Source organism: Microtus oregoni, unplaced genomic scaffold (genome assembly GCF_018167655.1).
Source record: "Microtus oregoni isolate MIOR12 unplaced genomic scaffold, Mior012 000018F_ref0000195, whole genome shotgun sequence".
Taxonomy (NCBI): Eukaryota; Metazoa; Chordata; class Mammalia; order Rodentia; family Cricetidae; genus Microtus; species Microtus oregoni.
This window is the reverse complement of record NW_024543077.1, coordinates 3,109,234-3,122,835: the sequence shown is the minus strand read 5'-3', so window position 1 is coordinate 3,122,835 and position 13,602 is coordinate 3,109,234. Positions and strand designations below refer to the sequence as shown.

General features: G+C 46.1%; 1 protein-coding gene and 1 long non-coding RNA gene across 2 annotated transcripts in view; one reads left to right on the top strand and one right to left on the bottom strand.

The window, feature by feature from the left end:
* LOC121458891 overlaps positions 1–2,723 on the top strand; it is a 30,058-nt gene extending 27,335 nt beyond the window's left edge. Inside the window, exon 3 of the long non-coding RNA XR_005975884.1 lies at positions 2,663–2,723. This is a non-coding gene — a long non-coding RNA (uncharacterized LOC121458891). The remainder of the gene's footprint in view (positions 1–2,662) is intronic.
* Positions 1–13,602, bottom strand: part of LOC121458889 (X-ray radiation resistance-associated protein 1) — a 70,688-nt gene that overhangs the window by 28,127 nt on the left and 28,959 nt on the right. Inside the window, exon 8 of the mRNA XM_041668252.1 lies at positions 11,548–11,681. Within this exon, the coding sequence (XP_041524186.1) occupies positions 11,548–11,681 (134 nt within the window). The remainder of the gene's footprint in view (positions 1–11,547; positions 11,682–13,602) is intronic.

Here is a 13,602-nt window from a genome sequence, read left to right as displayed (position 1 = left end):
CTTCTCTTTCCCAGCTTTGCTAAGCTTAAGCTATTTGGATAAACTGAATCATATAAATATTTTATGTTTCACTAAAAAGAGCTTCAATTCAAAATCATTTTTAAAGCTAAATCTGACAGAAATGTAATGTAAAATCTTAGCCTTATAAAAGCGGCTCGGTACTTGTGAAGGGGAGAATGTAGGACCTAGTCATGACAAGCTCAATAGGGGCCTGAGTTCCAGATTGGACCACCCAGGAACAGATCACAGGGTGGGGGGAAGAGTACTTAACATTCCAAAGGAGAAGCCTAAAGTTCCAACCATTGTAAATGGGATCACCTGATATCCCTTAGCCCAGCACATACCCATCCCCTTTCACCAGGGCACCCCTAAGACAAATGTCAGCCAATCAGAGGTCCTGAACCTTAGAAATACCTCACACCCCACCCCAGGTGAGCTTGAGACTCTCTGATCACACCAATGCATTGGCAATGCGTTGGACACACGAGAATCCAAATTTGAACTTGAATAAAAGTTTACTTTTACATCTAGGATCCAGTCTCCTTGTTGGTTTTTCAGGGCACTCCGTGATCTGGGCATCACGGACACAAACCGACTAACTCAGAGGAAGCTCTGGCAGGGACTTGCTTTACTTTATGCAGCAAAGCTTCCCATGGAGACACCAGAGTCATGAATAGTGCGCGAAAAGGAAAGAGAGGCCTCGTTTTCAAACCTGCCGGAGGTCACAGTGTACTGAACCTAAATCCCCAAGACAGAACTGAATCTAGGAGGCTGGGCAGCCTCAAGGGCTTTGGTGATCCTGTTGGAATTGAATTATGGCTTAACAGCCTGGAGAATCAAAACCTAGAGCGCGCTGACAGAGGGGCATCCAGTGCAAGTCAGAGATGTTAAAGGGTTCTCCACCCTCAGGAGGGCGTGAACCCCTTAAAGCCCCCTCCTCCCACAAGCAGGAAATGTCTGGGAATGAGCAGAGACGGAGAGTTTGTAAAGCTGTACCTCTGGACACCCGGCCAAAGAAATGGAAGCGCTGATGTTGTCGTAGACTGCTGCGCACCGTGCCCCCCGTGTCTGGGCTCTGTGTGCTATTAACCAGTTCGCGAGCTTCAGGCAAGGGGGCTGGAGGTTGAGAATACACATGCAGAGACAGACCAACATGCAGACCTTTTAACACTGATACCAAAGCCCCAAGAATGCCCCCTTTATTGTGTTCAGGGGCAGATTATGTAGAGATAGGCACGCCCCAGTCAAACCCACCAGAAACCACTCTCCTGCCATCAGGAACTCCTGAAGGTCTCGTGCTCAGCGCAGCTGTAGGCACTCAGATCAGGAGAAAAACAAGTTGTTTCACTGCTCCCAACAGTAGACAAGTAATGTAGGCCAACTTATCTGAGGTGCCCCTAAACTCATAAGATGTGAGGGATTATGGGGCTGAGTTTTAGGAAGTGACCCAAAGGCTACTTTCCCCAGAGCTGTCTGCCCACTACAGGAATGACAGGCAGGCTGGAAAGTTGACTGGAAAGTCTGTTGATAGTACCAATGAGGGTCCTTGGTGTGCCCCAGAATGGGAGCCTAGGAAAATGCCTATGGGTAAAGTTTAGGGAACCAGAGAACTAAACCCCAAGAGACAGTGTGTACTAGAAATACTTTCAAATAATTTCAGTTACTGTAACCGAATTAAGAAGGTTTGGAATTATCCATGTAGAATCTACACTAGATAATCAGAGAGACTCTCAGTATGTCAAGAAAAAAGTGATTTAAGTTGTTAAAAGGGAGAGTTGGGACTTTTCATTTGGTTCGGTATTTGCATTTAAATTAGATGGAATTGGGTTTAAATGAAAGAGAAAAGCAAGCTCTTGCCTCAGAGCAGCTCATTTGAGCGAGTGCTTGCTATGACTGTAGCTACCACACAGAGCGCCACCCACACAGAACAGCAAGCAGCACCGTACAGTGTCCAGCTGGACTTGAACAAACCATCAGATGACACCTGCTGGCTGGCGTGGGTCTCTGGGGATGTGGAAGGCACAGGGGCGGCGGAGGGGGTGGGGGCTGCCATTCAGCATGGGGACTGTGGAGGTCAGGGGAAGGTTAGAATTCCCCCCACAGCTTGAATTAGACGCACTAACCAAGTGACAGAACACCCACGCTTGTTTACTCAGCCCCAAACTGGGGGACTGTTGCTATGGAAAACGCCATGCTGGAGCTCTAGAACACCTCCCTAACAGTAAACTGAAAACTCCATTGTCATCCCGAGGTCACTGCAGAGAGAGCGGTGCTGGCATGGACGCATGGGAACAGGAAGGCTGTCAAATCATATGACATTCCCATGGAGCACCCCCTGCTCATCTGCCTTGTGCAAATGTCAGGCCTTGAAGAATGACTGCAGATTACGGCATCTTAACTCCCTGGTGACTCCCTCTCCAGCTGTTGTTGCAGATGTGAAAGCTTTGTATGGTAAATCAACAGAGCTTGTGGCACTTGGAGTGGATCTGAGAACCTGAAAATGGACCCTTCTCTTTATCAGTTAATTGGACTTCCAGAAATAGCTTGCTTTAATCTGACGGGGACTTGTGTATACCTGTGCCCTTTTCCCTCAGGGTCACATGAACTTCAAGCCCTATTATGATCAATCCATAAGAATTTTCATTATTTTCATGTCCCACAGGAAACATCATGCTGACTGGACTTGGTAATACAGTCACACAGACACACACACCCCAGATGGCACAGTAAGGCTCGCCTGTGTCACAGGCTAAAGGTAAACCACACCTAATTTCCTTGGTGCTCAGGTATGTGGAGCATGTCAGGCTGCATTGCCTGTACAAAGCTTCATTGGTCCCGCTGGGTTCCAGGAACCACAAGTGCAGCACTTGTGGCATTCAGACCCGCTGACTAATTTCTCCCGACCACCAGTTTTCAGGACAAGGCTCTTCAGCAAGCCCACCCAGGTGCTGACGGTCCAAAGCAACAGATGTGTCACGCAGACAGGGTTGCTGCGTTTCCTGTTTTTCAAGTGAAGCTTGCATTTCTCCATTTTCTCAAGCTGTTCTTTTATTCTCGCTCAGTTATGTACTGGGTTGGGTGATGAATGACAATGCTGTGCTATAAATAGAACCCTTTGTAGGCAGGAATGTCGGAAACCATTAAGAGAAAAATATTGCCCCTTTTCCTTTGGAAAACCAGTTTTTGGCAAAGACTGAGATACACATGAGACACAAATGGCCATGTGATGTGAGTCATTCATCACGAACCAGATGTCTGACTGATGGGACTCATCTAGCGACAGAAATGTGCTTTTGAAAATAATGGGCACATTTAAAATGTATTTATGGAGCACTATGCGATGCTTTGAAAATATATACATTATGTAATGTTTGGATCATCATACACACATCTATTTTCTCAAACACATATAATATTCCAAATCTTTTCTTCTCGTTTCTTTTTTTCTTCCTTCCTTCCTTACCATCCAGCACATACTTATAATTGAGAACTCACTTCTCCTCTATACCTGTCGACCCCCTCTTCCCATTGTCCTCTCCCAGCTCTCCTCAGCCTCTATTTCATTCTGCTCTCAGCATCTATGGGATAAACTTTTCATTATTCTGTGTGTGGGGAGGTTATGGTGTATGTGTGTGGGGTGTATTGTGTGGGGTGTATGTGTGTGGGGGTGTATGTGTGTGGGGGTGTATGTGTGTGTGGGGAGGATGTATATGTGTGTGGGGAGGATGTATATGTGTGTGTGTGGGTGTATATGTGCGTGTGGGTGTATGTGTATGGGTGTGGAAGGTGTATGTGTGTGGGGGGTGTATGTGTATGGGTGTGGGAGGTGTATGTGCGTGTGTGGATGTATGTGTATGGGTATGGGGGGTGTATGTGTGTGTGGTTATGGTGTATGTGTGTGGGGTGTATTGTGTGGGGTGTATGTGTGTGGGGGTGTATGTGTGTGGGGGTGTATGTGTGTGTGGGGAGGATGTATATGTGTGTGTGTGGGTGTATATGTGCGTGTGGGTGTATGTGTATGGGTGTGGGAGGTGTATGTGTGTGGGGGGGTGTATGTGTATGGGTGTGGAAGGTGTATGTGTGTGGGGGGGTGTATGTGTATGGGTGTGGGAGGTGTATGTGCGTGTGTGGATGTATGTGTATGGGTATGGGGGGTGTATGTGTGTGTGGTTATGTGTATGGGTGTGGGGGTGTATGTGTGTGTGGTTATGTGTATGTGTGTGTGGGTGTATGTGTGTGTGTGGTGTATGTGTGTATGTATGTGTGGGTGTATGTGTGTGTGGGTGTATGTGTGTGTGTGGTTATGTGTATGTATGTGTGGGTGTATGTGTGTGGGGGTGTATGTGTGTGTGTGGTTATGTGTATGTATGTGTGGGTGTATGTGTATGTGTGTTGGTGTATGTGTGAGTGGTTATGTGTATGTGTGTGTGGGTGTATGTGTGTGTGTGGTGTATGTGTGTATGTGTGTGTGGGTGTATGTGTGTGTGGGTGTATGTGTGTGTGGGTGTATGTATGTGTGTGTGGTTATGTGTACGTATGTGTGTGTGGTTATGTGTATGTATGTGTGGGTGTATGTGTATGTGTGTCAGTGTATGTGTGAGTGGTTATGTGTATGTGGGGGGGTGTATGTGTATGTGTGTGGGGTTATATGGTGTATATATGCACATGTCTATGCAACTGGGTTCATCCATGTGTGGGGGCAGAGGTCAAGGCCAGGGGTCTTTACCACTTTCTACTTTTTTCTCTTGAGACAGGGTCTCTCACTGAAGCTGGATGTCACTGTTTGGGGACCCCCTAGAGGCCATCTGCCTGCCTGCCCTAGTGTGAGAGTTACAGGTGGGTACCCAGACACACCCCAACTTTTACCCTCTGAAACATTCCCTACCTCCTTTTTAAAAAAAAAATAAAAGTAGGATTTCATGTTTCCCAGACTGACCTCAAATTCACAATGTATTCTCAGACTTCAGATCCTCTTGGCTCCACTTCCCAAGTTCTAGGATCAGTTGCCACCTAGTTTGTGTGCTGCTGGGAATTGAACTCTGGGCTTTGTGATGCTAAGTATATTCACTTTACCAACAGAGCTCAATTCCCAGCTGGGTTTCACAAATCAGATTCCAAGTTTGAGTGAGATCTCTCAGTATTTGTCTTTCCACGTCGGTTTCAGAATGTCTGAAATTCCCGTGGTGCCTAGTCCAGTCTCCCATCAGCTCACCACCAAAGAAAGCCCTGCACCTGCTAGATGGGGGAAATGCCTCCACTGTACTCGAAAATTATTCCGTATTGATATGCCAGCATCAATGAAAAATGAGCTGTCATGGTTAGCTCTACACAGCAGTAAAGCTTACAGCAACGCATCTGATTGTCCATGCGCTTGCGTGGAGAGAGAGAGTCAGAAGTACAGATCTTCTCCAGGCAGTGGGTGGATAATAAAAGCTTGTTAAAAAAAAAAATGACTGCTAACGGGTGGCTGGGCTGATCTCTGGACTTTCAGATGGATGGAGGGTAGAAGGCTATTTCTGTCCTCTGTGGGTGTACATACTGCAGAGATCCCAGCCATCAGATGGACAAGGTGACCTAATTCTGTGATTGTTAGGCGGCCAACTGGCCTCCACAGCAGGGAGGAAGACTATGCACTTCTCGTCCTCAAAGCACACAGTGCATCATCTGCCAGCAGCAGAGATCACCGCTGTGCCCCAAAGGCACCTTTTCAGGAGTTCGAGCAGTCCAGTGGGGACAGACTGGCTGCAATACATCCCTTCCTTCACACTTGAGTGTTTGTCCCTATTAAAGTGATCCGGCAGTTTGGGATCTGCCCACAGTGTTCTACATGGAACTGCAGTATTATTACAGTAATACTGTGTTGACTGAGTATTGACATAAATACAATCTTTGTTTCTGCTTAGGGCTTTGGGTTCTGTCTTTCATCCTAGTCTCAAGTCACGCCCGCCTAACACTTCCTGTAGAGGAGGTCTACAGGTGAGAAGTTCATTTAGCTTTTGCTTATCTTGAAATGCCTTAGTTTCTCCCTTACCACAGAAAGACGGCTTGTTTTTATGTGTGTGTGTACCTGTGAATGCAGGATCTACGGGAGCTACACAGCATTGAATTCCCTGTAGCTGAAGTCCAGCAGGCCATTGAAAGCTCCTGGGTGTGGCTGCTAGGAATAGAGACTGGGTCCTCTCAAGGGTAGCATGGACTCAGTCATCCCTCTAGCATCCTGAAGGGCAGGAGACATGGGACTCCTGGTAGGCAGGTTTTTCTTTTAGCACTCTGAATATGTCAGACTTCTGCCTTCTAGCTGCCAAAGTCAAGAATCATCTGATACTCTTACTGAGACTCCGTCATGGGAAGGGTCATTTCCCTTGTACTGGTTTCAAACTTCTCTTTATATCTTTGACACAAATTATAGTGTGTGCACCAAGTTCACTGGGCTTCACGGATGCTTATATTCATATAAAGCTTGGGAACTTATTATAGGGTCATTATTTCTTCAAATAATATCTCTCTCTCCCTCCCTGCCTGCCTTGTTCCTCCCCCTCTCCTTTTCCTCCTCCCTCTTTCCTTCCCTCCCCTCCCTCCCTCCCTCCTTTCCTCTCCTCCTCCCTCTCCCAGCTTGCCCCTCTTCCTCTTCCAGGGCTTCCATAGAACACAGATTGATTTGCTTGACAGTATCTTCAGGTACCTCTGGCTCTGAAGAGGAGAGTCCTTTTAGTTCTCAGACTTGATAAGCCTGCCTTTGGACTCCTCCGATCACCTTTTCACTTCAATACTTTGTACAGTTTTTGTTTCTTCTCAGGCTCTCACTCTTTGATATTCATATTTTGCTTGTACATCATTTTCCTGACTTTCCCCTTGTCTTCTTGGCTCTTTTGGCATCTTTACCACGGTTGAAATTTCTCTCTAGAAGATCTTCCTTCAGATTTTCCTGAGAGATCCAGAACAGCTTCAAGGCTGCTGGCTGAGATGGTCCAGCCTCACAGACTATTCTAGTCAGGACTTGACCATTACCTAATTTTCTCAGGGTCCCCCAAAGATACCAATGCTCCCAAACAACAGGAAGCAGTCTAGAAAACACAATTTCTATATTCCTGAGAGGTGGGGTGTATGGTTTTTGGATATTTGGTGGGTTATGAATGTTTATCATTGTTTAAGGGGGTTGGTTACAAATTGTTATTGGTCATGGTTAAAAAACTAAACAAAGGACATTAGATTCAGGGATCTCTTTCTGAAGAAAAAAGGGAGCTATAGTATAAAAATGATGAGATAAAAGGGTGGATTGTAGAGTCTACTTTTGAACGACCACTAGTCTCAAATACTTTACATTGGTATGGATTTTTGTACAGTGATACAAATTTAAGGTTATTTTTATTAGAACATACAATACTTACATTTCTCCTCTTATTTAAGGCATTGCACCTATGCAGCTCATTTAACAATGCAATGTAAATTTTTAGTTTTTGAAAGTTATTAAAAACTACTTAGGATAATAAAGAAATATAGGTTAGTAGTTAGTCACCTATAACAATCAAACTTTTAGCTAGGCAGTAGTGGTGCACTCCTTTAGTCCCAAAACTCGGGAGGCAGAGGCAGGTGGATCTATGTGAGTTTGAGGCCAGCCTGGTCTACAAAAGCTATTTCCAGGACAGGCTCCAAAGCTATACAGAGAAACTCTGTCTCAAAAAACCAAAAAAATGAAACAAAACAAAAACAAAAAACCCTTTTAGTCATGTATGTTTTCAAGATCAAACATATATTTTAGATAGATAGATGGTCTTCAAACACTTCAAAGACCTACAGAATATGACATTTAAAACTTTTTGTTAACATAGGACTTTTCATGACAGTGAGACGCATCTGCTCCTGGCAGCATCAATTGACTTCAGAGATGATGGGCATTGAAGAAACTCCATATGGAGTCTGCTTTCAATGTGGCAAAACTGGCCATTTGGGCAAGAAACTGCTCTTGACTGCTGACAGTATACTGTACAAACTGGACAACAGGAACAAAGGAGAAAGACTGTTTAACTTTCCCACAGTAAGGCAGGAAAGTCCTTCAAAAATTCCTGCTTCATAGAAGAGTCTGCCAGATATTCCAGGTTTGTACTCCTAAGGTTGGATGCCCCAACAATGCAGAAGAACCTTGAGTGACTGTCCAGGTGTCTCATTTCTATAGGTTTGGAAATGGCTTTCACTATAATCACTGTCTACTCAGGTAATATTATTTCTTCTGGGGTCTTTGATAGAGTTGAAGACTAGGTAGTCATAGTTGCAGTTTTCCTTAGTTATGACAGAAGGTAAATTAGGTACAGAGCTTTGGACTCATCAAGATAGAATAAATAATGGAGCATTTTCTCCAGATATGCCAAATACAAATGGGCTGGACATTGTAAATGCAATTCTTACCTGATAATGTTCTTTTTTTTTTTTATAGTTTTTTATGTTACCCATTCCTTTTTACTTAGACAAGAAGGGAGGAAAACTGTGGAATAGTCCTTTACACTGTGTGAAGTTATGTCACTGTGATTAGCTTAATAAAAAAGCTAAATGGTCCATAGCTAGGCAGGAGCTTGGGGGCAGAGAGGACCCTGGGAAGAAGGCAGAGTCACCAGTCAGGCATGACAACACCAGGAAGGGCATAATAGAAATGAGGTAATGAGCACATGGAAGAACGTAGATTAAAAATAGGACTAATTGAAGTTATAAGAGCTAGTGAGGAACAAGCCTAGGCTAAGGTCGAGCTTTCATGATTAGTAATAAATCTCCGTGCCATTTTTGTGAGCTGGCAGCCCAAAGAAGAATCTGCTTACAAAGATGACTGCAGCAATTGTGACTATTTTGTTACATTTTCTTCTTGCTCTATAGACACATGAGTGTGTGCATGTGCACTGCAGATATAAGCTGCTAGGTGATCACTGACTTCATAACTTAGTTTTTGGTTATAAAACATCTGCATAAGTGTTTTTTTTTCTGAGACAGTCTCACTGTGTACCCCAGGCTGACCTCAAATTCACAGTGTAGCTCAGGCTAGCACTGAACTCTCATCCTCCACCTTTCTCTTCCAAGCGATTACAGGCAATGCTACCATGCCTGGCTCCCACATTTCTATGGAAGCAGTCGTTCAGAGATAGATACAGAAGCTGATGGAACTACATGTCAGCATGTTGTGGAGTAGGGAGAGTGTCTTCAAATGTCAGTTACATGAAGCCTATGGTGGTTGTTACTGTTGTGTGGGAATGAAATATAGAGAGGAGAGAGATACTAGGGCTCCAAGGGGTGGGTGTGCCAGTCATCTGCCTCCATGCCCTCAGCCTTCACCCCTTCCCTCTGTGCTCAGCTCTGCATGGCAGACTTAACTATGCGTGCCAAACTGACTTTTTAACCTGGCTGTAATGCTATCAATTGAAGGGACGGGTAAGACTCTGCCAACCCAGGAAAGTGGGGGCAAATCTTCCTCCCGGCTTCATACAGCAGCAGCGTGGGAACAGAGACAGTGGTGAGTGTCCAGGCAGCAGGGCTAGAACGAGCAGCGGCCTCTCTTCAAGTCCAGGTGCAGACTCCCGGCTCCCAACAGCTGAGTGTCAGCCCTCCTTCCTTTGTTCTTCCACATCCCTCTTCTCCATTTGCCCCAGAAGTGTCCTAAGATTTATATAATGGATTCTCTCTACTTATCATTGGCAAGGCTGGAGGTGGAATAAAGGCTTGCTGGTTCTGAGTTTTAAAAGAGCCCTTATCTCTAGGAGCACATATTGAATATTTATAGATGACACATGAATCTTCTGATTCATTTGTGAGCAGAGTCATTTATAGCTGGGTACATTTTTCTTAAGAATAATCTACAATAGGGCATGAGGGGGGTATAGCTGTAACAGATTGGCTATGACCTTACAACTGTCTGGTGCTAACTACTGGGTGGTAGGGGCATGGGAAACCATCTTACCACTTACTCTCCTTCCGTTACACAGTTTGTCCTCTGTGGTGACAAACACCCATGAAAAGCAACTTACTTATGTTTTTTATGTTTGAGTTTTGTCGACACTATGTCTGTACCCCAGAAGATGGCATCAGATAGTTGTGAGGCACCATCTGAGGGCTGGGAGTTGAACTCAGGACCTCTGTGAGAGAAGCCAGTGCTCTTACCCACTGAGCCATCGCTCCACGGAAAAGCAACTTACAGGGAAGAACCATTTCTTTTAGCTATTGGCTTCAGTTGGGATCCTTTATTCTCTTGATTCTGAGCTTGAGATGGAGTCGTGCGACTGGAGTCTATGGCAGAGGTTACCAACCTCAGGGAGGGCAGGAATCAGAGAGAGACAAAGGATGGGAGGGGGTACAAGATCCCCAAGGACCTTCCCAGGAAATGACTTCCTGTAGCCAGGCCTCCCTTCCTAAACTTCCTGTCCCTCCCACAACAGCCCTACCGGCTGGGGACCTACCTTTTAGTGTATAAAACATTTGAGGGCGTATTACAAAGTCAAACCATAACTTTCCTTTTAGACATTTCTGAAATTTTCCACAGTAAAAATACCAATGGTGATCTCTCTGCACTCAGAGCAAGCAAATTCTCAATTGCAATACTTTTTTGTGAGTCTGACTGAGGCATGTTCTATCACAGAGAAAGCCTCGCTTCAAATGTAGTCAGCACAAAGGCAAGCTAAACTGTGTGCAGCCATAGACACCCTAACAGAAGTTCCACGTGACACCAGACCCCAGCACACAAATCCAGCAGATTCATTTGAAGGCCTTTTCAGATTTATAAGCCCCTTCCCTTTCCTTTTTAAAAATATACATTTTTAATATGTATAGGTGATTCATGTATGTCTGCCCACCAAGTGTATGCAGTGCCCAAGGAGGCCAGAAGAGGGCACTGACCTATGGAACTGGAGTTACAGATGATTGTTAGCTGCTATGTGGGTGTTGAGAACTAAGCCAGGTCCTTGATGCAAGAGCAACAAGGTGCTTTTAACTGTTTAACCAACTCTCCAGCCCTCCTTTTCTTTTTTACAGGAGACATGGTCTCAATATGTAACCCAGGTTGACCTTGAACTCCCATGAACCTCTTACCTCAGCCTCTCACATACTGATAAAATAGGTACAGGCTACCACTAAAGGTTCATAAATACCCAGTTTTTCCTCAGTTAGTTTGGAAACAAAATGATCCTAACTAATGAAACCCTAAATGCAATGATCGATCACTATCATCCCCACCCCTGAGCAACTAACAAACTGCTGTCAATCATTGCTGTCATTGTCTTCCATGGTGGCAATGGACATCATCACTAGGAATGTCCCATCAGTATCCCTATTGGTCAACATCAGCTGACTACATATTGGATGAAAAGCACCAGATCTTTGACTCGCTGCCGCAGATCAGGAATGAGTGAAGCAGAGCCCTTGCTCTGAGTGCTCCTCACCCTCAGATGTTCCAGCCATCTAGATAGCCACCTCCTATAAAGATTCGTGTTTAGCTAGCCCAGGTCAGAGCAGAGTAGCCAAATACTAGACTGACTGAGGGGACACGCAGAATAAACCCAGGGGTGTAGAACTTACTGTTCTGCAACAGCCATGTTGGGTGGCAGAGAGGTGAGCCCATTGCCTGTGAGGAGAAGCACACGGAGATGCGGCAGAATCCCCAGATCACAGATGGCCTCCTCAGTCAGGCTGTTGAAGGAAAGGTCCAAGAACTACCATACAAAACAAAAGAAGGGATAACAGAAGTAACACGTGACACGAGGCCCAAACACACGCGGGAGCTAGCTCCGTCCCCTCCTCCTTCCTGGGAAACCTCACCACCCACACATACACAGCCTGTGGGGGTCAGGCTCAGTCCTCCTTCAGTCTTAGCTGCTACTGCACAGCTCTGTCTCCCTGGGGGGCAGAGAGTCCTCCCTACCCCTGGCCTGTCCCCCCAGTCACCCTCTTCATGTTTCTGGGCACTGGAAGCTCATCCCCAGAAGGCCATCTCAAAGGTGCTTCCTTATAAAACGGTCCCCAGCCCTCAGGCAGGTGGCTGCCTCCCTCCCCTGGGCTTTGTCAGCTTTCTCTAAGCTACCCCAGGATACTCGTCCAAGGCTGCATGTCTTCAGATAGCTGGAGATGGTGGAAGAGGTCAGGGGCCATGTCACTGCCGTATGGTAGCCTTATTACTCAGCACAGGCCCTTACACGAAGCAGACACACAGGCGAGTGCGCTGATGAGGACAATGTGTCCAGTGGTCACCACATCAGCCACTGTCTCATCATCATCTCCTCATTTACCACCCCCATGCTGAAGGCTTATTTCATCCTGACCCTCTGGGAGCTCCGAGATTTCCTGGGCTGCAAGCTCTCTATGTCCATCTGTTAATAAATGATGTTACTGGGCTCAGAGAAACTCCTGTATACTGGTGGGTAGTCAACACAGAGACTCACAGCCAATCCGAGTACAGAGAGTAAGTGGCTGCGGAGCACCCGACCTTGATAGGACATCTATACCCTCTCCTTCAAGGCTCAGGGGACATCACAGAAGGGGGTAGCAAGAGTTTAAGAAACAGAGGGTGGGGAGGGGATGCTGTAAAACTGTCTTCTGGGTGTGACGTGGATGGTGCACTCATGACCTCACTGTGGTTGTGGAAGGAGAAAGGGCTCGTGGGGCCCCGTCCCTCTGAGAAGGACTACTGGTAGTTAACAGTGGTGGGGGAAGGGTATCACTTTCCTCAGTGGTGATAAATTGTCCATGTTCTGGTAAATAACCTCCCACCTACACTCAGCAAGCAGCCCAGAGGGCCACATGCACACAGGTCATAGAGGAAGGACTTGGGAAGAAGGGTTTAAGCAGGAGAGGAAGGGGATGAAACAGGGTACTAGAGGGGGAAAGGATTCAAATTCATTGTATACGTACATGAAACTGCCAGAGGATAACGAGTAAGAAAATTTAAAAGAAGAAAAAGAAGCGATACCTCTACGATATCCATCTAGACACACACCACAAGCCACAGAGGCAACAACGGCCAGGTCTGCCAGAATGTCAGCACAGGCTTCACACAGTGGCAGCATCTGAGCCATCCTCAGACAAGACTGTTAAAAGCAGGGAGTGCTGGAGAGAGAGAGAGCACAAACTGGGAGCAGGAGGCGGCCATCTTCTTGCTGGTTCTGAGAACTATAAAGGTTTGGGTATCAGTGACACCTGTGGTAAAGGAGAGGCTGGGCACCAACAGCAAAGGGAGCACTCGAGGTGCACATAGCAGGGCCCTCTCACTTGGCTGGAACAAGGCCTGGAAATAGACTCTGAGAATTACACATGAAGATGGGAAAGCCCTGTCTCTGTCAAGGTGTATGGATTTGTATCTGCCTCCTTCATGTCTCTCATCGTCCCTCCAACCCGTTCCTCATACAGCAGCCAGACACGTTTTCTAAAACACAACTCTGACCACAACATGATCCCCGTCCCATAAGATAGTTTCAGCTACTTAGCAAGTCCAAGACACGCCAAGGTCTGTCCTAAGCCACTTCAGGCTCACACAGCGCTACCTGTCCACAACTCTCACCTCCCCCCATCCCACCCACATTTGAAATGGTTCCCCAGTATTCAAGCTCAGCAGTCAGCACACCAAGGCCAATGAGTCAA